We start from the raw sequence: 25725 nt of genomic DNA, 5'->3' as shown, positions 1-25725 counted from the left end.
TTTTGGTTTTGGCTGCTTGGGGTGGCCAAAACCCTGGAGCCGGCCCTGAGTGCTTGACGGTCAATTTATCACATCTAGATAAGCAGGTAGGATTTATGGCTTATTACAACAATCTGAAACCCACTAACCTCCCTTTGTGTCCTTTCATCGGGTGGCCCCTGGTTTTTGTATTGTGGGAAAGGGTAACTATCACTTTTCTATTTACTTTTTCCACACCATTCTTGATTTTATAAACCTCTATTATATCTCCCTTAATCATCTCTTTTCTAAGATGAATAGCCCTAATCTTTTTAGTCTCTCCTTGCATGGAAGCTGTTCCATACCCTAGATCATCTTTGTTGCCCTTCTCTGGACAGTTTGCAGTTCTACTATATCTTTTTTGAGATGGGTTGACCAGAACTGGACACTGTATTTAATATGTGAGCACACCATGGGTTTATAGTGATGTTATGATATTTTTGTCTTATTTTCTATGCCTTTCCTAATAGTTCCCAGCATTCTAACATTATTAAGGGCACAAGAGCAAACTATCCCACTGCATAGGAAAGATAGGAAGTGTGACAGGTTGGGTCACAGAGACTCCCTTGGGACTGGCCACCTGAGGTGCTGAGACTAACTCTGAGCCCATTTTCCCTGCCAGCTTGGGACTTCAGTACCTTGCCTTGTTTGAGCCAGACATGCTAGCCTGCTGCAAACGCAGATCCAAGTCTGAACCACGTCCCCCACAAGCTGCAGCCTTAAGTGAAAACAGCTTAAGAAGTGCTCCTGTCTCCAGCACTCAGATACCCAGCTCCCAATGGGGTGCAAACCCCAAATAAATCCGTTTTACTCTGTATAAAGTTTATAAAGGGTAAATTCATAAATTGTTTGCCCTCTATAACACTGATAGAGAGATATGCACAGCTGTTTGCTCCCCCAGGAATTAATACTTGCTCTGGGTTAATTAATAAGTAAAAAGTGATTTTATTAAATATAAAAAGTAGGATTTAAGTGGTTCCAAGTAATAACACACAGAACAAAGTAAATTACCAAGCAAAATAAAGTAAAACATGCAAGTCTAAGCCTAATACAGTAAGAAGCTGAATACAGATAAAATCTCACCCTCAGAGATGTTTCAATGAGCTTCTTTCACAGACTGGACGCCTTCCTAGTCTGGGTCCAATCCTTTCCCCTGGTACAGTCCTTTTTCCAGCTCAGGTGGTAGCTAGGGGATTTCTCATGACTGCAGCCCCCTTTGTTCTATTTCACCCCCTTATATAGCTTTGGCACAAGGCAGGAATCTTTTGTCTCTTTGGGTCCCCACCCCTCCTTCTAAATGGAAAAGCCCCAGGTTTAAGATGGATTCCAGTACCAGGTGACATGGTTACATTTCCTGTGAGACTCCAGCCTTCATTCTTCCCGGCCTGACTCACAGGAAGGCTTGAAAGTAAACAGAGCCATCTACAGTCAATTGTCCTAGTTAATGGGAGCCATCAAGATTCCAAACCACCATTAATGGCCCACACTTTGCATAATTACAATTGGAGCTCAGAGTTATATTTCATATTTGTAGTTTCAGATATAAGAGCGATACATTTATACAAATAGGATGACCACACTCAGTAGATTATAAGCTTTGTAATGATACCTTACAAGAGGCCTTTTGCATGAAGCATATTCCAGTTACATTATATTCACACTTATTAGCATATTTTCATAAAATCATATGGCATGCAACATCACAGGGAGTATGGCAAGATACCACCGTGGCTTAACCAGGAGATCTTCAATGATCTAAAACTCAAAAAAGAGTCCTACAAAAAGTGGAAACTATGTCAAATTACAAAGGATGAATATAAACAAATAACACAAGTATGTAGGGACAAAATTAGAAAGGCCAAGGCACAAAATGAGATCAAACTAGCTAAGGACATAAAGGGTAACAAGAAAACATTCTACAAATACATTAGAAGCTAAAGGAAGACCAAGGACAGAGTAAGCCCATTACTCAATGAGGGGGGAAAGACAATAACAGAAAATGTGGAAATGGCAGAGGTGCTTAATGACTTCTTTGTTTCGGTTTTCACCAAGAAGGTTGGTGGCGATTGGATGTATAATATAGTGAATGCCAGTGAAAATGAGGTAGGATCAGAGGCTAAAATAGGGAAAGAACAAGTCAAAAATTACTTAGACAAGTTAGATGTCTTCAAATCACCAGGGCCTGATGAAATGCATCCTAGAATACTCAAGGAGCTGACCGAGGAGATATATGAGCCATTAGTGATTATCTTTGAAAAGTCATGGAAGATGGGAAACATTCCAAAAGACTGGAAAAGGGCAAATATAATGCCCATCTATAAAAATGGAAATAAGGACAAGCCAGGGAATTACAGACCAGTCAGCCTAACTTGTGTACCTGGAAAGATAATGGTGGAAATAATTAAGCAATCAGTTTGCAAACACCTAGAAGATAATGAGGTGATAAGTAAAAGTCACCATGGATTTGTCAAGAACAAAACTGTCAAATCAACCTGATAGCTTTCTTTGACAGGGTAACAAGCCTTGTGGATGGGGGAAGTGGTAGATGTGGTATATCTTTACTTTAGTAAGGCTTTTGATACTGTCTCACACGACCTTCTCATAAACAAACCAGGGAAATACAACCTAGATGGAGCTACTATAAGGTGGGTGCATAACTGGTTGGAAAATCATACCCAGAGAGTAGTTATCAGTGGTTCACAGTCATGCTGGAAGGGCATAATGAGTGGGGTGCTGCAGGGATTGGTTCTGGGTCTGGTTATCAATATCTTCATCAATGATTTAGATAATGGCATAGAGAGTACACTTATAAAGTTTAACAGATGTTTTGGAGCATAAGCTTTCGTGGGTGAATACCCACTTCGTCAGACGCATTCACCCACAAAAGCTTATGCTCCAATATATCTGTTAGTCTTAAAGGTACCACAGGACTCTCTGTTGCTTTTTACAGATCCAGACTAACACGGCTACCCCTCTGATACTTATAAAGTTTGCGGACGATACCACGCTGGGAGGGGTTGTGAGTACTTTGGAGGATAGGATTATAATTCAAAATGATCTGGACAAACTGGAGAAATGGTCTGAAGTAAATAGGATGAAGTTCAATAAGGACAAATCAAAGTACTCCTCTTACGAAGGAACAATTAGTTGCACACATACAAAATGGGAAATGACTGCCTGGGAAGGAGTACTGCGGAAAGTTATCTGGGGGTCATAGTCGATCACAAGCTAAATATGAGTCAACAGTGTAACACTGTTGCAAAAAAAGCAAACATCATTCTGGAATGTATTAGCAGGAGTGTTATAAGCAAGACATGAGAAGTAATTCTTCCGCTCTACTCCCCGCTGATTAGGCCTCAGCTGCAGTATTGTGTCCAGTTCTGGATGCCACATTTCAGGAAGGATGTGAACAAATTGGAGAAAATCCAGAGAAGAGCAACAAAAATGATTAAAGGTCTAGAAAACATGACCTATAAGGGAAGATTGAAAAAATTGGGTTTGTTTAGTCTGGAGAAGAGAAGACTGAGAGGGGACATAATAACAGTTTTCAAGTACATAAAAGGTTGTTACAAGGAGGAAGGAGAAAAATTGTTCTCCTTAACCTCTGAGGCTAGAACAAGAAGCAATGGGCGGTTTAGGTTGGACATTAGGAAAAACTTCCTAATTGTCAGAGTGGTTAAGCACTGGAATAAATTGCCTAGGGAGGTTGTGGAATATCCATTATTGAAGATTTTTAAGATCAGGTTGGACAAACATCTGTCAGGGATGGTCTAGATAATACTTAGTCCAGACTTGAGTGCAGGGGACAGGACTAGATGACCTCTCAAGGTCCCTTCCAGTTCTATGATTCTATGATTCTGTTAGCCTTTTAGACTTCTGTTGTGTATTGAGATGAAGTTTTCAGAGAACTATTCACAATGACTCCAAGATATCTTCCTTGAGTGGTAACAGACAATATAGAAGCTACCATTATCATTTTATATGTATAGTTTGGATTATTTCTTCCAACGCGCATTACTTTCACTTATCAATGTTGAATTTCATCTGCCATTTTGTTGCCCAGTCACCCAATTTTCTGCAGTCAGCTTTGGACTTAACTATCTTGAATAATTTTGTAGCATCTGCAAACTTTGCCACTTCACTGTTCATTCCCTTTTCCAGATCATCAGTGAATATGTCGAACAGCACAGGTCCCTGTACAGATGCTTGGGAGGCCCCACTCTTTACCTCTTTCCATTTTTAAAACTGACCATTTATTCTAACCCTTTGTTTCCTATTTTTTAATTAGATACTGATCCCTGTTATCCCCTGAGTAATTTCCTTCAGAGCCTTTGGAGAGGGACCATGTCAAACGCTTTCTGAATATCCTAGTACACTATATAGACTGCATCACCCTTATCCACATGTTTGTTTACCCCCTCAAAGAATTCTAATAGATTGGTGAGGAATGACTTCCTTTACAAAAGGTGTTTTGACTCCTCCCCCAAAAATTCTGTCCATCAACGTGTCTGATCATTCTATTCTTTAATATAGTTTCTACCAGTTTGCACAGTACTGAAGTTAGGATCACGGACCTGTAATTCCCAGGATAGCCTCTGGGGCCCTTTTTATAAATTAGAATTATATTTGTTAACATCCAATTATCTGCCACATAGGCTGATTTAAGTGATCGGTTACATACTACAGTTTGTAGTCCTGCAATTTCATATTTGAGTTCCTTCAGAACTCTTGGGTGAATATCATCTGGTCCTGATGATTTATTACTGTTTAATTAATCAAGTTGTTCTAAAATTTCTTCTATGGACACATCAATACGGGACAGTAATTCAATAAGGTCTCCCAAGGATATTGCAGGAAATTGCCATGTCTCTCACAGTCAGTTCCATGGCATCACACAAGTCCCCCCTACTGGAAAATATATCATAAATGTAAGTAGAAGAGATAAAGTGTGAAAGTAGGAATTTCAAAGGAGCGCAAGGAAGCTAGTCACCTAACTTGTATTGAAATTTAGTGGGTTCGGGGCAATTAATTTGCACACATTCCTTTGAAAATGTCAGCTTGAATCTATATCTGACATTCAATGGGAGCTTGTTACCCAACTCCCTTAGGCCTAGGCCTCTATGTAATTATCAATGGGTGCATCCATATAGATCCTGGCAAATGCCACACAAATTTAGCAACTTGGAATTTTCAGCATAATAAATTTGTATTTCTCCCACTTGAGTTCATCTGTAAGTCAACATCAGGTTGTTACAGTCAATGAGGAAATATGTAAAACAAAGAAATGTTCACATGCACTGAGAATGACCTTCAGGAATTTTTAATTTTGGTCCCTTTGACAACATTGCTACTAAATGCAGATCATTTTACATGCCACTGATTGCCTTTTCCAAGGCTCGCTTCACCTCTTTGTTTCTTAGAGTGTAAATGAAAGGGTTTAATAGAGGAGTTACAATAGTGTTAAAGACGTTGACTATTTTGTTTAAATTTAATGAGTTCTGTGCAGAAGGCTTGACATACAGAAAAATTGAGGAGCCGTACCAGATAGTTACGACAGTGAGATGGGCAGAGCAAGTGGAAAAGGCCTTTTGGCGGCCTTGGGCTGAGGGGATTCTACAGATGGTGGAGATGATATAAATGTACGAGACTAGGGTTACTGCACATGAGCCCAGGAGGACATTAATAGAGATGATAAAAGTTGCCAGCTCAACGAGGCTCGTGTCAGTGCAGGAAAGCGCTATCCAGGAATCTATGTCACAAAAGAAGTGATTGATAATGTTAGGGCCACAGAAAGGCAACCTGGATATTAGAGATGCCAGCACAGAGATAGCCAGGAACCCACACAGCCAAGGGATGAGGGCCAGCTGAGCAGAGAAGGTGCTGTTCATGAGGGAGCTGTAGCGCAATGGATGACATATGGCCAAATAGCGGTCATAGGCCATGACAGCCAGTATGAGACATTCTGTAGATCCCAGAGAGAATACGAAATACAGCTGCAGGATGCAGCCGGTGAAGGAAATGGTTTGGCTTTTCCCGAACATGACACTAATGGCCTTGGGGACACAGGCCGTGGTGTACCAGATCTCCAGGAAGGAGAGATTGCAGAGGAAGAAGTATATGGGGGTGTGGAGCCATGGGTGGGTCCACACTAAGGCTATAACAGACATATTCCCTACAATTGTGAGGAAATACATAATTGAAAACGCCACTGCAAGGGAAATCCGAAAAAACCAAGGGCCAGGAAAGCCCAGGAGTATGAACTTCTGCACGCTGGTTTGGTTTTCTATTTCTGCTCCAGCCATGAGGTCCATCTGTCAAAACATGAGGGAATATAAAGGCATTTAAACATGTTGAACACACTTTTGGACGTGCAAATGTGAAGAGCCAAATACCTTACCCTATCAGGGTACCTATAAAATATCTACAGATCCACAGCCCTGAAACTCTGCCCATATCTCCTAAAACACTTTCAAGATACCTATCTGGGCTCTGGGATTGTGGGATTTAACTCTGCATCTGGTACATCTCGCTCTTGCTTGAACTCGCTTCACTGATGAAATACAAGGAACAGGATTCCAGGCTGAAATTCTAAGGGATTTCGGCACCTTAGGGCTTCTTCTAAAATCCCAGCTATGATACCTAGAACCCTGATTAAAGATAACATAAGGGAAGGGAAGCAAGTGCTACTCAACACCAGTCTGTGCTTGTGCACCTTTCGGGCTCTGCAACAGAGATGAGAGCTCCACTCCTTATTCCTCTATGACCCATGAGGAGTCAGTGGGATGGCTGACCCAATGGCAGCTTTCCCCTGTTGCTGGTCTAGCCCATCAACCCCACTCCACTCACCCATGAGAAAGCCTCACGATTTGGTCCATTGTCTTCATGCCTCACCTTCAAGATAACCTTGTTTGCTGCTCAGGAAAATGACTGGGCTTTTCAAAAACACTTAAGTGACCTAGGATCACAAGTCTCTACTGAAAGTCAATAGGCCTTCTGTTCCTAAGCCACTTATACTCCCTGATCTTCAATGGGATTTGTGCTACTTAGGCCCAGAGCTGGTAAAAATACAATACAATACAATAAATAATTAGACAAAACTTTTTTTTACGTTGAAAAATACCATTTTGTTGCAACAGAAATATTTCACGGAAATATATCGGTTTCAACAAAAGGGTATGTTCTTAAGTCCAGGATGGAATTACTGATCAAAGTGAGAACAAATGATAAGGACCAATGCCATAGCCTGGTGGCATATGCACTTGCCAAGGTCTGAGTTTCACTTCTGAAGCAACCAGACTTGGGACTTAAACATGATTCTCCCATGACCTGGGTAACTGCTCTAACCACCTGGCTGTAGCAGGTTGATCGTTTGTACATCTCTTTTCTACTGCCAAAAATTTTGAAAAGTCTTGTGTTCGTTCCATATCAGAACAAAACATAGCTTGAAATCTTGAGATTTTTTTTTTCTTTTTTCAAAAAATGAAATTCCAAATTCCAGCTGGTCCTACTTAGACCCTTTAGAAAATCCCACCCCAAATTCTCAGGAACAAGGAATTGACATCAGAAATTATGTTTATCACTTATTGTGTGTCTTCTGGTAGAACCTTAAGGTCCCATCTATGGCTGGGACTCCACTGTGTTGCACAAGGCACAAACATAGCACAGAATCCAGCCCTATTCCCAAAATCTTACACTCTAAAAGACAAGCCAGGCAAGCAGGGAGAGACAAACAACAAAAAAACTGTTTCTCAGAAACACAGTAAAATTGTTTTCCAATTTCCCTTTCACATAACAACTCCCCGCTTTCACTCACCTCCCCCAGGGTCAGTTTCCAGTCAAATCCTTAGAGCCTGGGCTAGACCAGAACAAATGACATTCTAAACATTGTCGGTTACCAAATTCTTAAGAAACAACTTATAACGCACTTTACTATTCTATGAACTTCTGCCACTGTGTACAAAGGACATTGCTCCCTGAACAGAGATAGACATCAGATTATAGAAGAAAGAATAAATGATTGAAAGTTATTGTAGCCTGGTATTTTCAAATGAGTCACAGCAATAAAAGCTGTGCAACTGACTCCCTTATGCTTCTTTGAAAACCCCAGCTGTAATACCTATCTTCTCCATTTGAATTTGTTTTTGCACAGATAACAATATTTAGCACTGGTATAGCTCTTTGCATCTTGAAGCAATGTGAAAAGAATGGCTATTCATCCACACAACATGCCTAGACACTAATGGCCTGATTTAAGGCACTTTGGAGTGAATGTTTGACTAGATCAGTATGATTGTGCCCATTTTAAGGTGGGGAAACTAAAGCAAGGATATGAAGTAATATGTTCAAATCACAAAGACAGCTGAGGACAGAACACAAGAGATGAGATTCCCACTTCTCTGCACTGATTGGAAATGGGTGGGCATCTATCAATCTTTCTATGTATCTATACATATATTTTCTTCTTTTCTTCTTTGCTTCATTAAAGTTACTATACCAGTAAATTCCACAGGTTAATGTATTGGAAATTTTCCATTATCACATTTTTTTCAATAGGCACTATCTTTTTGATGAAACAGATTTTTGAAAATTAATCAATCAATAGAATAATTTTGGGACTTTCATCAATTCAATAACAAGAAGAAATTGTTTCTGGTGACTAAAGAACAAAATGTTTTGACTGAAAACTTCTGTTTTATCAAAGTTTTTTGTTTTTTTTTACAAAATCCTGAAAATTTTTTTTGACAATAACAAAAATATTTTAATTTTTGTGATAAATTTTGATGCAAAGAGCAACTTTCCCAACTGATTCTATTAGTTATACAATTTACAAATAATAGTATTTCCTTTTGTTCATCCTAGATTTCATACTATATTAGAAAAAAAGTGAGTACAGGTGTGTTGACTCTTCAATGAGGCAAACTTTTTGAACAGCAATTTTCAGGTAGCTCACATTACTAAGAAAGGCAAACTTATTTCTCAATACAGTTACTTTAAACTTTAATTCCAGAATAGGCTGGATCAGGCTAGTGGATCAAATTTACCATGTCTTCTGATAGAGCTTATCAATACAAACTCCCTTCATTCATAATGTTTTTTCTCTCCGGATGACACACAATAGCCTTGACTGCTGAAAAATGGTGAATCATAACATGGTTTATCTTGCTTTCTCCCCATCTAAATATATAACAAATACAGGAATATTTCACATCTGGTTCACATTTACATTAAGGTCATATTACACCGCTGTAACAATATAAAGGGACCTTAAAATGTATGTAATAAGTATAATTCACTCCGATTTTAAACCCCCATTCTACTGCCAGAGTGGTGTGAAGTGTTAGTAGAAATGATAACCTGCCTCTTCAAAACCAAAAGACTCGGGCAAATTTTATAGATGTTGATGTTGATAGGAATCTCCTTTCAACATCATCCAACTGGCTTTACCCCTACCTACCTTGTTAATGAACTGCAGCTCAAATTGGCTGCATGAGGGGGTTGGTTTTGTACTCCACCCTCATCTTCCCAACACCCTGAGGATATTCGGTCTCAACAGAATTTCACAGACTTCCCTAGAATGTGTAACAGACTCTACTGAGTCAGGCTGGTCTCCCGGTGAAAGCACACTACTGGTAGCCTGGACACCAGCATTCTAGTCCTGTCCCCTCATAGGTCAGGTTTTCTAAACCTTTCATCATTTTTGTTGCTCTCTTCTGGACTCTCTCCAAATTGTCCACATCTTTCCTAAAGTGCAGTGCCTAGAACTGACACAGTACCCCAGTAAGACCTCACCAGTGCTGAGTAGAGTGGGACAATTATCTTCTGGATGTTGCATATGATGCTCCTGTTCTATACCTCAAATGTTATTAGTGTATTTTGCAACTGCATCAAATTGTTGACTCCTATTCAATGAGATCTGTTATAACTCCCAGATTATTTTCAGCAGTACTACCACCTAGCGAGTTATTCACCATTTTGTTGTTGAGCATTTGATTTTTCCTTCCTAAGTGAAGTACTTTGAACTTGTTTTGATCTTGTTGAGTTCAGACCAATTCTCCAACTTGTCAAGGTTATTTTGAATTCTGATGCTGTCCTCCAAAGTACTTGCAACCCCACTCAGCTTTGTGTCATCTGCAAATTTTATAAGCCTACTCTCCACTCCATTATCCAAATTATTAATGGAATAATTGGCTAGTACTGGACCCAGGAATGACCCCTGTAGGACCCCACTGGATATGACCTCCCAGTCTGACAGCAAAACATTGATAACTACTCTCTGAGTACGATCTATTAACCCATGGTGCACTCTCCTTATAGTAATTTCCTCTAGACCACATTTCTTAGTTTGCTTATACAAATGTCATGGGGACTGTGTCAAAAGTCTTAGTAAAATTAAGATATTTCCTATCTACTTCTTCCCCCCCATCCACCAGCTCAGGAACCCTGTCAAAGAAATGAAAAGTTTTGTTTTTGAGATTTTGACTTAAATTGACATTCAAATGATTAATTTTGTTGTCATTTTCAGTAAAAAATGTCACTTTTTCATTTTCAATTAACATTTTGAAAAAAATTATTTCATTTTGAAACATTGGAACTTGAACTGATTGAAAATTTTCTAACAGAACAGTTCCATAGGAATTTGTTGATTCCATTAAAACTTTTAAAGGAAGCCAGGTAGGCAGGCAGTCTGTCTTCTCTATTTTTTCTACATTAAAATTCAGAATTTTGGTCTGGAAGAAGTTCTGAAATGTTTACTTTTATTTTTATTTTAATGATTCAGGGTAATAATAATAAAAAGATGAAACTTTGGAAATTACTATAGAACAAGTGTTCCGGGTTCTGACTAAAACTGGTTTGGATCAAAATGGATGTTTTACCATTTCTGAGTTGAATTTTTTTGGAACGTTTCATTCCACAAAAAATCTTCACATCTTTAATTTTCATCCAGATTTGGGATAAAAACCTTTATAAATCAGAAATGTAACCATTAAATCAAGTTCATTTGATAAAAAACACTTTCTGTGAAAACGTATTTATCACCATAATTAAACTTCTCCCTTGTAATTTCTTTTTGTTGAAAAATGACCATTTTCAAAAATGAAAATTTTTGTAAAGAACTGTTGACTTAGTGATTTTTTTTTTAAATTAAATTTTTCATTTCATTTTTGTCAAAGTTTAAATGGAAAACTTTATAAAAAACATTATTGAATTGTTTCCATTTACTAATATGTAGGATCCCCGACCTTAGAACCCTTAAAAAGGGAAATAAGTTTGATTTTTTTAAATTCTTCACTAATTAAAAAAAAATCCACCAGCGTTGTTCATAATTCTGTATCTCCTGCATGTTGTTCTTTAGTCTGCGGTTTAATAATTTTTCAGCTATTGAATCAGGGAACAGGCACAATGTCATGTGAGTTGGCCAACCAGTCATATATCACAGATAATGAAAACACCGTAGTTGCTACAAATTTAAACTTTGGATCTGCACTCAGAAGTTTGTCCTATGTCACTAAGGTCTTGATCCTGCACACGCTTTATGCACAGCCTTTCTTTCCTAGTGTGAGTGGTCCCATTAGAGTCAACTGGACTACTCAAAATAATGTAATTTAGCACTTGAGTAATGATCTCAGGATGGGGGCCTAAATGAGAATTGCTAAAAATAATGTCCGCACAGGGCTGATATAAAGATCATTTAATTCAGTTGAAAGATGTTCATTCATGACAATGGACTGTTGATGAGACCTCTAGAGAGATTTTAAGGGACCAGTTTTCAAAAGTATTTAGGTTCCTGAAGGTGCACCTAGGTGCCTTGTGGAAATGTTAAAAGTACCTAAGCAGGTTAGGTGCCTAACTACCACTGAAATCAATGGGATTTTGGTGCCTCATCTGCTGAAGTGCTTCTGAAAATCCCACTGAACAACAATCTGCATCTTTACAAACTTAAATACCTTAGAAAATATGGCTCTTGGGAGCTCACGTCTGGTAGATTTTCAATAAAAATTAGGCTCCTAGAAGGCAGATATTGAATGGTATTTAGGTGCCTAGCTGAATCTTTAGGTGCCTAAATTCCTTTGCAAATCTGGCCCTTAGGCACTTCTGAAAATTTTACCCAAATATAAAAGGTGTAAACGTAAAATTGGAAACAGGTTTACAAGAATAACAACAAGAACAGTTATCCCCAGTTTCCCTGAGAATTTCCTTTCTTCTAGTATTAAGGTAAATGGATCAGTCTTGTCCTCTGCTATTTTCTCCTTCAGGAATCTCTGCTGTGCTCTGCGGTAGGCAGGATTTGTCTTTGTTCCTCAAAGGCTCTACGATGAATATTTTACATTGGTATATGCCACGGCAGAGAATCATAATCTCTAATTCCAGCACATTGCCAAACGTGAACTCCTAATCTTTTCTCCAAGATCCTCCCTCACTCTCCATTGTCCCACTCATTTCAAAACTCAGCTAACCTTCCCAACACATAGCTTTGGAACACTGGGGTTATTTAGGTGTCTTCTTCTTCTGTGCCCATGATCATGATTTTTGTCTTTGATGAAGATTTTCAGAGGCAAAGAAGGCAGTTATGTGGCCCAACTCCCATAGAAAATCCTTTGAAAATCTCCCCCTTTGTATCTAACATTAAAACTGATTTTACATTTTGCCCAGGATCAAATTCTAACAACCAAGGAACAAACTTCATGACTCGGCTTGGAAGGATTAGATTTGTATTGGTAAATGTTGGTAAACGTCAATTTCACCATACACACAAACTGATGAAAATGTATTTCCATCGATAATACCCCAAATTTACAGATAGGCAAAGTAAAAAAAAATGCTGCTGAAGAACTTATTAGAGTCAAAATCCAGTGATTTAGACTTATGAATTAGGCTTATTACAAATGGATTAGTGAATGAATAGTAAAAACAGGTATGATCTGTTGAATTAAGGATATTTACTTTCTATAGTTTAACATGTGATGTTGACAATTTGTGTCTTAATGGTTTATAGAGCTTTCACTTTTTGAATCTCAGTGTCAACTATCATTTGTCCGACAGTCTCCTGCCCCCACCCCCATAATTTTTTACAAGTATGAACATTGAAATAAATAAAAAGTGGAGAAAATGCTTAAAAATAAACATTGATATTACCCATCAAAATTATAAATAATAAAAATAAAATGCTGCCAAGCCTATTCATGACACATTAACATATAAGTGAGAACAGAACAAGAATTTCATATAGAATTATGTACCAGACAGTGCTTAATTGTCAATGCTCATTAAGGCCTGGTCTACACTGGGGGGGGGGGGGGGAGAAGGGGAATCAATCTAAATTATGCAATTTCAGCTATGTGAAGGGGAAGGAAGATCAGGTGCATAATTTTAGCAATTATTTTATCCCTTACTTAAATGTTATTCAGTCCTTAGCCCAGCAAATTCCCATTGTATTTACCGGGATAATGCCTGATATTGCTCAGTAATTTTCCCACCCATGTGGATGGCAAATGCTCTGACCAGGTCAGGATTTCATGAGCACAATGACAATCCAGTGGAACTGGATAGCTAAGCACTAGGGCTGAGATCCTCAAACGTATAAAGGTACTAAAGAGGCAAACAGGTGCCTAGCAGGGTTTCCAAAAGCACCTTGGTGCCTAACTTCCATTGAAGTCCCTAGAATTCAAACTATACTACGTTAAAGCACACTAGGGAGCCTTAGGATAAAATTTTCTAAAGCACCTAGGTGACTTAGGAGCTTCGGTCTCATTGGCTCTTTAGTTAGTTAGCTGAACTTGAAAATTTAACTATAAATCCTATTTTCAAAAGTGATTTAGGGCTAGATTAGTCAAGGTATTTAGGCACCTACTGGGATTTTCAAAACACCTAGGTACCTAAAACATTGGTTTATATTGAAAAGGGAGAAAATGTTGATTGCTTGTGTTGATTAGACTTTGATAAAAAATATGTAAGGCTGGGTGAGGGAGTTAGGCACCCAACTCCATTACATTTCATAACTCCCTTAGGATCCTTTGCAAATTCAAATCCAAATAGGGAGGGGGACTAAATTTAATTTATAAATTAACCTGATATTGTAACTTTAATGAAAAATCAGAATACCAAAAACAAGCAATCAAACAAAAATTCTGAACGTTCACTGTAACACTCATTGATAGATTTCAAGTTAGGGACAACTTTTTTTTGCTGTATTTGTGGGGCTTATGGTGTGTTTAGCACAGGTGTCTAGGAGTGAGGGTACCTGGATTCTGTGCCTAGCTCTTTTAGGGACGCATAGAGTAGCTTTTATATCAAAGGAATAGGAATCAGTACTCTTGGGTTCTATATCCACTCTTTGAGGGGAGTTAGGATAGTGGCTGGAACAGAGTGGGGCTGAGAACAGTAGCGTAGCTAGCGGGGTTCAGGGGAAGCAGCCGCGGGAGAGGGGGCGGAGGTGGAGAGAGGGGAGGGGGCGCGGCCGGAGGAGCAATGGGGGAGGGCGCGGCCTCCGCCTTATCCTCCCGTGTCCTCCGGGGCGAGGCGGCCGCCGCGCAGCGTGGGGACAGGGTGGCGAGGGGGACCCGCAGCTCTCCAAACACGCCGCCGCTGCCGGCTCTGCTCCGCAGGCAGCCGCCGGCCTCTGTGAACCAGGCGCAGCTCGCACACACACTCCCCTCCTCCTGCCCGCCCTCCCTGCCGCCCTCCCTTATTGCGGCTGCTCCCGCTCCCCGCCGCGGCTGCTGGGAGCCGATTAATAATTGATGGCAACAGCCCGGCTGCCGGAGCAGGGGCGAGGAGCGCAGGCGGGCTCAGGCAGGCGGGCGGGTGGCCGCTTGCTGCTCAGCCTGCCGAGCTGCGAGCCCCAGCCCAGCGGGCACCGGGCACCAGCAGCAGAGGGGCGGGGGAAGGGCTGGCCAGGGACAATGGCAGGAGGGATGAGATGGGGGGGGTGGGAGAGGAGCTGGGTGGGCGCGGAGCAGCCGGAGGAGGAGCCAAGGGGGGGCATGGCCAGAGGAGGAGCCAAGGGGGGGGCGCCTTTTTTATGTTTGCTCCCCTGCTCTTAAAACCTGGCTATGCCACTGGCTGAGAAACAGGGCTCCTGGGTTCTATTCATGGTTCTGGTTGAGAAGTATGTTCTACTGACTAAATGGGGAGAAGAATTGCAGACTCCTGGCACAGCTGGTCAAAAATGTTTGAATTCACAGTTTTGATGAAATTCTTCATCAGAATTTAAAATTCTGATTTAAAAGGGATGCATTTTTTGTGATTTTTTTTAAGGAAATTTTTTTCCTGTTTTTTGGTCCTCTCTGGCCCTGAGCTTTGTTGTAATTGGCTCATTGCATGACCTTGCACACCTCAGTCTCAATTTGTCAAAGGAGGTTGAAACTGACTCATTATTTTCAACCACCAAAAATGAATGCTGGTTTATATATGTAAATTGTTATTTATGCTCAAAAATTAGGCAACTTTCCTTCGAACTGCAACTTTGTATAACATCCCCGCTCCAACTTGGGACTTCAGCAGGCTTAGAACCTCAGACTTTCTGCACAAAAAGAATTAAACGTCCTATTGCATTGTAGGAAGGAAATTGACAGGTACAAATCTCATGTGTTCAGTATTGACCTACCTCTGCTCCCACTGGCTCAATGACAAAAATCCTATTGACTTCCTTGGGAGCAGAATTAGGCCTATACTGAGAACTTTTGAAAAGCTCACCCCATTTAGCAGGGATTTTCAAAAGAGACTATGGGTTTTTGTTCACTTCTAACTAACTTTCAGAGAGTACTGAATGCCTAACACCCATAGGTCCCATTTGAAAATGATTTTGCTCTTGAATCTTGAATAATTTACAGGAAAAATGTTGTTTTTTCTGTTGATTTTTTTCAGGGTTTTGTCAAAAAGACAACCCCCCCACCCACACCCAAAAACCAACTTTTTATTTGAAAATTTTCAATTTAAAACAACAAAAATATAAATTAAAATAAGATAAATCTTGGGCTTTGGATGCTGACCATGGGAAAAAATATGTTTCATTGACAAAAACTAAAAATTGTGTTTTTCAAGGAATACCTGAAAATGGAATTTCTATCATGAAAGTTTCTTTTTTGTCAAAAAGCCACTTTCCACTGAAAAAAAAGTTTCCACGGGAAAATTTATGACAAGCTTAAAATTCACCCTGTGAGCAGGAAGACTCCAGAAATGTAATAGCAATATCATATTTTCAGCCTTAAACTATTATTTCTTGCCTCTTTTAATTATCTGCTTTTTCTGTGCACCAAAATCATCTGCATCCCACAAAGCCATCGTTATGTTTAATCATTTTAATTTCATGTCTTCATTTGTTTTGTCAGGCAAAACAGCTGATCACACTGGAAAAGGGCAATCATACTATTGTGAAGTAATTTATTCTCCTGGGATTCCCTGGGACCCAATATTTGCAGATCTCGCTCTTCCTTGTTATGTACATCTTGACGGTCACAGGAAATGTGTCGATCATAGTCCTAGTGGCAATCAGCCGTCATCTCTGCATCCCAATGTACTTCTTTCTCTGCAATCTCTCCTTCCTGGAGGTATGGTACACCGCAGCTTGTATCCCAAAGATGCTTGCCAATCTTGTGTCCCAAAGCAAATCCATCTCCTTCATAAGCTGTGTCCTACAGATGTATTTTGTTTTCTCCCTAAGATGCACAGAGTATTTTTTCTTGGCTGTCATGGCCTACGACCGCTATTTGGCTATATGCTATCCATTGCACTATAGCTCCATCATAAACAGCACCTTGACTGCTCAGCTGGCTGTTGGCTCTTGGTTGAGTGGTTTCCAACTATTTCTGTCCCAGCATTTCTGATCACCAGGTTGTCCTTCTGTGGCCTTAGGGTCATCAATCACTTTTTTTGTGATATAGCACCATGGATAGTTCTTTCCTGCACAGATACCTACCTTACTGATCTGGTGGCCTTTATCATCTCATTCATCGTCATCCTGGGCTCCTGTGTCATAACCCTGGTATCCTACATTTACATCATCTCCACTATACTGAGAATATCATCAGATAAAGGACAGAGAAGGGCCTTTTCAACTTGCTCTTCCCATCTCACGGTCATGATTATCTGGTACGGTTCAACCATTTTCCTACATGTCAACCCTTCCATGCAGAACTCATTGGAATTGACCAAAATAGTCACCGTCTTGAATACTATTGTCACTCCCCTGTTGAACCCTTTCATCTACACACTGAGGAACCCAGAGGTAAAAGAAGCTCTGAGACATGTATTCAGGGAAGTGATGTTTTTCAAAATGTCCTGGAGGTCATTGACTGTCACAGAATATGCGGTGAAAGAAAATAAGTCTGAACATGGAAGATATACCAAAGTTTATAGTGTACTGAAAAACCACCCCACAATCCCTTAGGGCCAGAATTCTAGAGATAATTAGATGCCTAGCTCCAATGGAAATCAATGTGAGTTAGGTGACTAAATACCTTTAACAATCTGGTCCTTAGTGTTTCACATCCTTGAACATTTACGGCCAGATTGCTAAACGTATTTAGGTGCCTAATGGGATTTTCTATGAGTTTTAAAGGCCTAGATGCTTTTTAAAAAAAAACCTTAGCACCTAAATACCTTTCAAAATCCATCCCTTATGCATTATTATCCTGTTACTTTGTATTTAATTTACAATGAAGAAAATTGCACATGTGCCAATTATTTATTTATATTAAAGCATGGCCTATGTAAATGATATAGATATAGATTATATTGATAGGCTTGGCAGAATTCAATTTTTTTTATAATTTTGACAGAGAATATCAATGTTTATTTTTAAGCATTTAAAAAAATATTGTCTATATTTTCACATTTGCAAGAAATTACTGTGGCATGTCAGACAACAAGGTGGGTCAGAGAATAACTATTTAATGACAACTGATTTTTTGAAAAGTTAGAACTTTATAATGATTAAAACTCAACTTGTCAACATCACAAGTCAAAATATACACAGTATATTCCTAAATCAAACTCCAATAAGTTCTGAAGCAGCATTTTTCTTACTTTGCTTATCTGTACATTTCTATTTTTATTGATGGAACCATTTTTTGCGGGGTGGTCAGTTGACAGTCTGTATGGTGAAAATGGCATTTACTGACAAAAATGTCATCCTTCCAAACCTAGGTATAGATAAAGATAAACCCACAGGAACTTCAAATCAAGACCCCAGTGGAATTTGAAGGAGATTCAGAATAAAGTTCCAGTTCTAGTTCCAGACTGGATAGAAACCCAGATGGGTATTTTTGTAGGCTTCTTTCTTTCTTTCTTTCTGGCATTGCAAAATTTTGTAAATATTGATTTCACAATGATTCTGCCAGTTTAGACTGAAGATACTGGGAATAGCTTGCAAAATTTTGATGATGTCAAAACTGAATCCAGAACCTAATCCTGATTCACCTTTAAAATCAGATGCAAGTCATAATGTAATACCCTGGCTTAATGCACGAGATGGTACTTCCCCTAGGGGTTATTACAATAGCCTTCTACTTTGTCACAGTTAGAGAAGTTAATTTTTTAGCTCCATTGCTAAAGACCTGTGTCTTCTGTGTTGAAAGTTCCAAGGTCCTGGAAACCTCCAATTTACAATAAGCCTAGATCTAATCAGGATTTGAATTCACATGTTGCCTGCTCTATCCACTTTTACTAAGAATTCCTCATTGTCTTGTATTATCACCTCCTTCTATGGTGAAATATATCTAGTGGTGCTTGTGGAAGTGGCTGAGAGAAAATAAGACACCTAACTTCTTTCCAAAACTTGAGGTTTGAGAAATTTCACAGAACATCTCCTTTAATTTTCTAAATGCCGTTGCACTTTCTGAGTTCATTCATTGTGAATACAAATATCAAAAAGAGAAGGCCCAGAGGTGTCCTCATGCTATCTTCAACCTGACTGGGGCCATGTTGCACTGGGATTCTCAAAAGAAACGAAATATTGGAAGACTACAGAAGTTGGGAGACATTTTTTGGGAAAAAAATCATTATTGCTAAGTCCAAGCATTGACAAATCGTGAATCAGGGCCCCCAAAATCATGAGATTGGCTTTAAATAATAAATGTGTGGTTCTTTTTATTTGCTGTCAGGTTTTTGAGTCTGTAGGGTGCACTTACTTCATGTTTTTGTTTTTCTCTGTAACCATGAGTGTGTCCTGGTGGCAAGAGGACTGGACTGCAATGAAGAGAACTCAGTTCTATTCCTGGTTCTGCCATTGGCTTGGTGGGTGACTTTGAGCAAGTAATGGCGTCTCTCTGTGCCTCAGTTTCCCCATCTATAAAATGGGGATAATGATACTCACCTCCTTTTTTTGTGATCTATGGATGAAAAGAACTACCTAAGAAGGAGGGATTATGATTATTTAAAAGAAAATATGAAAGCTGATATGTTGATTCAAGCAGTTGAGACTTTAAGAAATATAACAAATATTGTGAGACAGACTGTAAAAATCATAAGCTCCTAGCCCCACTTAAGTCAACTACAGAACTCAATTTCAGTGGGGCCAGGATTTCACCCCACATTGTCCAGAATTTTATCTTAACCCAACATTCAAACCCTTTGAGGCTTGTCTGATGTATAGGGCCAGACCTTCAACTGCCAATTTACAGTAGGTTAGCATTCGGGCTACAAGATGTACTTAAAATATATGGATGTGCTATGTACAATTAATATCACTTCACAAAATAACATGGAACCGGTTAAGATTTTGTGCAATCTGATTTACCTAATATTCACATAAAGATCATTGTAAGTGGTCACTCACTGATTCACATAATCAGTGTCCATGTTTCCATTGAATCTTGAGCCCATTGGGTTTTGTGAGTGTAAATTCTAACATTTCCATGCACTCACAGGTGTTAGAATAGTGAAGTGACTCCAAAATGTGCTGCTTTTGTGGATATCTATCACTTTGTCTGGGCCTGGTGCAGGCTGTTTTCAAAATGTTAAAGGTTGTGAACGTGATACGTACAAGGAAGATTATGTCCACAAATCGTTCTCAACCAATTTAGTTTATTCTGTGAATTCTACTTCTATGAGACACTATGCACTTCATCCGTCTGGATTTATTTATTGTTGGAATACCTAGATAGCAAAATAAATTAGATTAGATAGATAGATATGTATGGGGACACAGAAAGAGATAATTTTTGTTAACTGTGATCTCCATACAGTTGATACACCCTCATTTTCCCTGATACTGGAATAAAATTTTACTGGTAGCTTTGGTTTCTCTTGGCAAATATGGATGTTTTAAATGGAATTTCTAGATTGTGCTTCACTGGACCATTAGAGTACCTGAAACAATTCAGGATATATCATTTGATAGTTCACAAGGATAAAAGAATGATTCAAGTTACTGATTTCACAAGGTACTACACTCAATGTACAGTGATAGCAAGACATAGAAATACAACAATGAATGTGGATGAGGGACCTGATCGCCTCATAGGATATGATTTTTGTCTAATTTTGTGGCTTTTTGTCTAATGTGCAGTATAAATCCCATGTTCTTGGTTTGAGGATCTGATTGTTTAAATTAAAGACTTATTTGTCCTTCCTATGGAGTGATTATCAAGTTGGGATACAAGCTTGCGTACTGATGTTACATAGGAACATTGGACCAAATTCACATCTGGCGTAACTCCCTTGACTTCGGAGAATTTGCCCTAGTGTCTCGCAGGAACAGAGCAGGTGTACAAAAATCTACTTCAACATGAGCCCTATATAAATACAAAACAGGGATATACATTACACTTTAAATTAAGAGTACTGCAGTTACAGTGTAGTTACAGTGCAATGGTCCTGTAATTATAGTGTGCTTATGTTTTTTTCAATATCTGTGAGTAACACTGAACCATATAATCAGGAAGTTTGCTGCATAACTGAGAACAATCGCAGAGGCTGGGATTTTCAGGGCAGCCTGCAGGAGTTTGGCACCCAGATTCCATTAACAATTTTAGCCAGCATCAATTTGGTTAGGACACTTGAGCTGGATCCTTAGCTGGTGTAAATCCAATGGAGCTATGCTAGCTCACACCAGCTGAAGATATGCCCTTGAAAATATCATGAAGAACAGCCAAGTGCATTAATAATTAAATCTGTTATATAGTTGTCCTTCAGTGTATATGATTTTCTGGAAAATACATATTGAAAACATAAGCATGTGGTAATTACAATGTAACTAAACTGTTATTACAGTACCCTTATTATAAAGCATGACTGGACATGAACATTATTTACTGCTGAACACATTTTTTTTTCATTTGACACTTTGGCTGATCTTATAAAAGCCACCTAGAAGATTTGGAACCCAAAAGACCAGATTTTTAAAGGCATTTGGGTGCCTAGTGGGATTTTCAAAAGTACACCCATGAGTGTTAGGTGACTAGATGGTTTTGAAAATCCCTCTAGGAACCTAAATACCTTTTAAAAATCTGGCCCAAAGTCTCTTAGGTAGCTTTAAATATCTCATATTTGTACTTCTTGGCACATTGTTTCTTAATTTCCCTTGTTATTCTTCCAAGTCTATTTTGATTCTCCTTTTGTACTTCTGTATATTTGTATATGGCCCATTCTTACTCTTAAATGGTTAAATAAAGTTTATATTTTTGTTTGTTTTTCCCTTGTGTTGTGGAGAGTGCATTATTTAAAAGTACGCTAGTAACACACTGCACAAAATGATAGAATAAAGCCTAAGGGATCAACCTTTATAACATGTTCTCCATGTTATCAGTGAGACCCAGGGAAATAACTCTTTGGGGATGACAACTGGGGAATCTGTCTATGTACAATTTATGAATTCTTGTTGATCCTGTGAAATTGCTGTATCATTGAATGCATCAGTGTATGTGGAGTTAGCAATCTACTGTCAGGGTTGTGTCACATATTTACCAGAACAGGGAAAATGGAGGGTCATTAACCTTAATAGCGCCCATTGAAGTGGAAGCATCTCAGGAAAATGAAATGCAGAGAAACTGGTCTGACCAAGATTATCTGCAAGGATGAGGTTCATTGGAGCAGGGACTGAACCTGGAGGTTCCAGGTGAATATGCAAATCACTAAGCTATAGAGTCATTCTTACTTTCTCTCTCTCTCTGTCTCTCTCTCTCTCTCTGGCCCACTGAATATTTAAATATTTTAGAAAAAGTAGAACAGCTGCAACAGGAGAGAGACCCATCCCCAAAGGCCCTAAATCCCAGTGGTTAGGGCACTCATGTGGGAGTGGGGTTGAGGTTCTTACTCTGGGCAGTTGGAGTAGGGATTTAAACTAGGGTCTTCCATATGCATACGAGTGCTGTAACCACTGAACTATTAAATATTGGAGGGCAGCGTGCTACCTCCTCCTACCTGGTGTAAGCACCTGTCTCCACTAGAGGCTTCCCAGCTGAGAATATCAAGCAGAGATAGGGGTACCTACTTCTGACCTGGATTTAGGCACCTAATCCCCTTTGAAGGGCAGAATCTAGGCTGCACTCCTTTCCTTGTCATTGTCTTTTGGTTAGCTGAGGCAGCTCTTCATGCCACATTCTAGCTTCTATGAATCCCATTCTTAGGTGCCTAACTCTCCCCATGCATTATATATGGTTACCCTGGGTGCCTAATTCCAAAGTGCAGCAGGGCACCTAAAGTTAGGTGCTGCAATGCGGAGCTTAAGCTCCCTTTGTGGATCTAGCCCTGCATTGCTTATGCTCAGGTCACATTTTCCAGCTTTCTGTTACAACCACGAGAGCTACAACCATCTCCCATCCCCCAGTGAAAGGTGAGATTTTGATGTAATAACATGAATCCAGAAGCTTGATCCCTAGGCACAATACAGCCTGTGGCTTAGCACATTATCAGGAAGTCTGTAAAATTTTGCTGAGATCAAATCCATAGGGGCTGGGGAGGAATATAAAATGAGCTTCCTCCTCAAACCTTTTCACTTGCCATAAATTTGTCAGCCAAAGGCAATCCCTGCTGGCAGACGCTGAGCTTCTGAAGGGGATGAAGGTCTAACCAATATAGAAATAGACAGAGTTTTCCAGAATCTTTTGGTTATGAAATGTTCAAATATTCAATTTATAAGACATTTTGTATGTGTACAACTGATTGTTCCTTCCTAAGTGGAGTATGTTGCATTTGTCTTTATTGAATTTCATCCTATTTACTTCAGACCATTTTTCCAGTTTGTCCAGATCATTTTGAATTATAATCCTATCCTCCAAGAGTGAGGAATCATTAAACTGATATACACAAAGTAAGTATATCTCACCGTGCTGTTTTTGGTTTGGTTTTGTTTTGTACTTATGCTGTAAACCCTGGCATAAATATAAGGACATATTGGGCCTGATGCTCCTTCCATACCAGTCTGACAGTGGTGTAAATCCACTCACTTAAGTGAAGTAACTTCTGATTTACATCAGGCTAAGTGACAGGAGAAATTGCCCCATTGATGCCTATGGAGTTACTCTTGCTTTATACTGTGGTGTGTAAGTGGAGAATCTTCTCCCTTTTCTTCAGCAGACGTACTCCTAATTTGCACTGGTGTGAGTGAGTGGAGAATGAGCCCCATTTACTTTAGTAGAATTACTCTTGATTTACACCAAGGTGAGTGAAAAGGGACTAAATTGTACCTTTAACACGTGAAATTCACTGCAGTAGTAATTCATTGAGGCAAGTAAATAAGGTCACACAGATTTATCTTAGGTAAGTGTAGTAACCCTCACCCTGACACAAGCAGCTGCAGAAAATGCTGTCCTGGGGAGAGAGATGGCCAGTGAGAGGACAGCTCGAGCTGGGAAGGGGCTCAGAATCCGCCCGAAGAGGCAGATTGAAACAAGCTGTGAGAGGAGAAGAATCTAGATTCTGAGTTAGCGGATGAAGTGGAATTTGGGGTAGGAGGTGAGTTGATAAAATAAAATTAACAGGAGAATAAAAGTCGGAGACTGGGAAGTGGGAAGGAGGAAAGAAGGAAAATAGGAAAGGTTTCAGGTCAGGAGAAGCCGAAAAAACTAGACCTGGGTATGTGAGCTGACACTATTAGAGAAGGGAAGTAGAGGGAAATAAAATCTACAGGTGCACCAGAAAGAGAGTATCAAGGGACAAAAACTGAAAGGAGATATAATTGGTGTAAAAGGGGAATTGATCAAAAAGTTGTGTTAGATGAAAACCGATCCTGAAAACAGTAAATCAGAAGCTCACCCACAAAGGACCGAAGGTATGTGAATAGAGAGAATGACTGTTTGAACATCTATTGACAGAATACAGTTCAAAGATGCCTAAGGGACAAGTGTGGGCCCATTAGGTGAAGAAACCTGCCTCTCCTCACAGTTAGCATAGCCTAGTCTGGTCACCACACAAAGAGGCGGTGATTGGTATTAGGTATCCTGACAGACTGCGATGGTGAACTCATACCTTCAAGGGTCAGCAATATCTAATATATTTCACTGCCTGTATAACAATCTCTTGCTTTGTAACAGATGGAACATGTGCCTTGAACACAGATGGCAAACCAAACCAGAGTGCACGAGTTCATCCTCTTGGGCTTCCCCAGTAGTCAGTATTTGCAGACCTTCCTCTTCGTGCTGTTTTCCATGATGTACATCCTGACAGTCATGGGAAACATGGCCATCATAATCCTAGTGAGAACATGCTGCCAACTGCAAACTCCCATGTATTTCTTCCTCTGCAACCTCTCTTTCCTGGAGATATGGTACACCACAGCCTACATTCCCAAGACACTTGCAGTCTTCCTGGGGACAAGCAGAACCATTTCCTTTACTGGCTGCATCACACAGATGTACTTCATTCTATCCTTTGGCTGCACGGAATGTTTCCTCTTATCCATCATGGCCTATGACCGCTATCTGGCCATTTGCTACCCATTGCGCTATAGTTCCATCATGAACAGCACCTTGTCTGCTTGGCTGGCCCTCTGCTGTTGGGTATGTGGTTTCCTAGCTATTTGTGTGCCATTGTATCTCATAACCAGGTTGTCCTTTTGTGGCCCTAATGTCATCAATCATTTCTATTGTGACCTAGATTCTCGGATAGTTCTCTCCTGCACAGACACACATCTCCTTCAGCTGGTGGCTTTCCTCACCGCCTTCATTGTCCTCCTGGGCACCTGTATAGTAACTCTGATCTCCGACATTTATATCATTTCCACAATACTGAGAATTCCATCAGCACAAGGACGGCAAAAGGCCTTTTCCACTTGCTCTGCTCATTTGGCTGTTGTGATTATCCGGTATGGCTCCATCATTTTCCTGTACGTCAAGCCTTCTGTACAGAACACCCTGGATCTAAACAAAATAGTCAACACCTTAAACACAATTGTAACACCACTGTTAAACCCTTTCATTTACACTGTAAGAAACGAAGAGGTGAAGAAAGCCTTGGAAAAGGCACTCGCTGGTATGTAAAGTGTGTAGATGTCTTTGATTTGGTATAAAATAAGATATCATTAGAGCTGTTAAAATTATTTCATTTGCATTGTTTTTTAAGAAAAAAAAATCTGTTCTCAAAACCAGAAACCTTTTTCTTTTTTTTTTCTTTTTGTTGAAACTGAATATTTTGAATTTCTGGTATTTTGAATTTTTGTGTTCAGCTTTCTTTCTTTCTTTCTTTCTTTCTTTCTTTCTTTCTTTCTTCACTCTATGACTACACAGCTTTAGAAAAAATACATAGTGGAACAAGGAAAAAAATAATGAAAAA

At 39.5% G+C, this 25725-nt stretch overlaps 2 protein-coding genes and 1 pseudogene across 2 annotated transcripts; 2 read left to right on the top strand and 1 right to left on the bottom strand.

Annotated features, from left to right (window-relative positions):
• Positions 1–5384: 5384 nt before the first annotated feature.
• Positions 5385–6320, bottom strand: LOC113408855 (olfactory receptor 6F1-like). The gene has a single exon (XM_026662289.1). It carries the CDS (start codon positions 6318–6320, stop codon positions 5385–5387), a length of 936 nt encoding a protein of 311 aa, XP_026518074.1.
• Positions 6321–11418: 5098 nt separating this feature from the next.
• On the top strand, positions 11419–17404 carry LOC113408854 (annotated as a pseudogene).
• A 7108-nt stretch (positions 17405–24512) lies between these two features.
• On the top strand, positions 24513–25433 carry LOC112123188 (olfactory receptor 6F1-like). Its single transcript, XM_026662290.1, has one exon. The coding sequence runs from the start codon at positions 24513–24515 to the stop codon at positions 25431–25433; it is 921 nt and encodes a 306-aa protein (XP_026518075.1).
• The last annotated feature ends 292 nt before the right edge of the window (positions 25434–25725 follow it).

This window comes from Terrapene carolina, unplaced genomic scaffold (assembly GCF_002925995.2).
Source record: "Terrapene carolina triunguis isolate 2854851 unplaced genomic scaffold, T_m_triunguis-2.0 Scaffold25494, whole genome shotgun sequence".
NCBI lineage: Eukaryota > Metazoa > Chordata > Testudines > Emydidae > Terrapene > Terrapene triunguis.
The sequence above is the reverse complement of the archived record's forward strand: the minus strand, read 5'-3'. Positions and strand labels throughout refer to the sequence as shown.

Bases quoted from the DNA above. Each gene is read 5' to 3' on its own strand.
- LOC113408855 (XM_026662289.1), bottom strand. From the start codon at position 6,320: ATGGCTGGAGCAGAAATAGAAAACCAAACCAGCGTGCAGAAGTTCATA.
- LOC112123188 (XM_026662290.1), top strand. From the start codon at position 24,513: ATGGCAAACCAAACCAGAGTGCACGAGTTCATCCTCTTGGGCTTCCCC.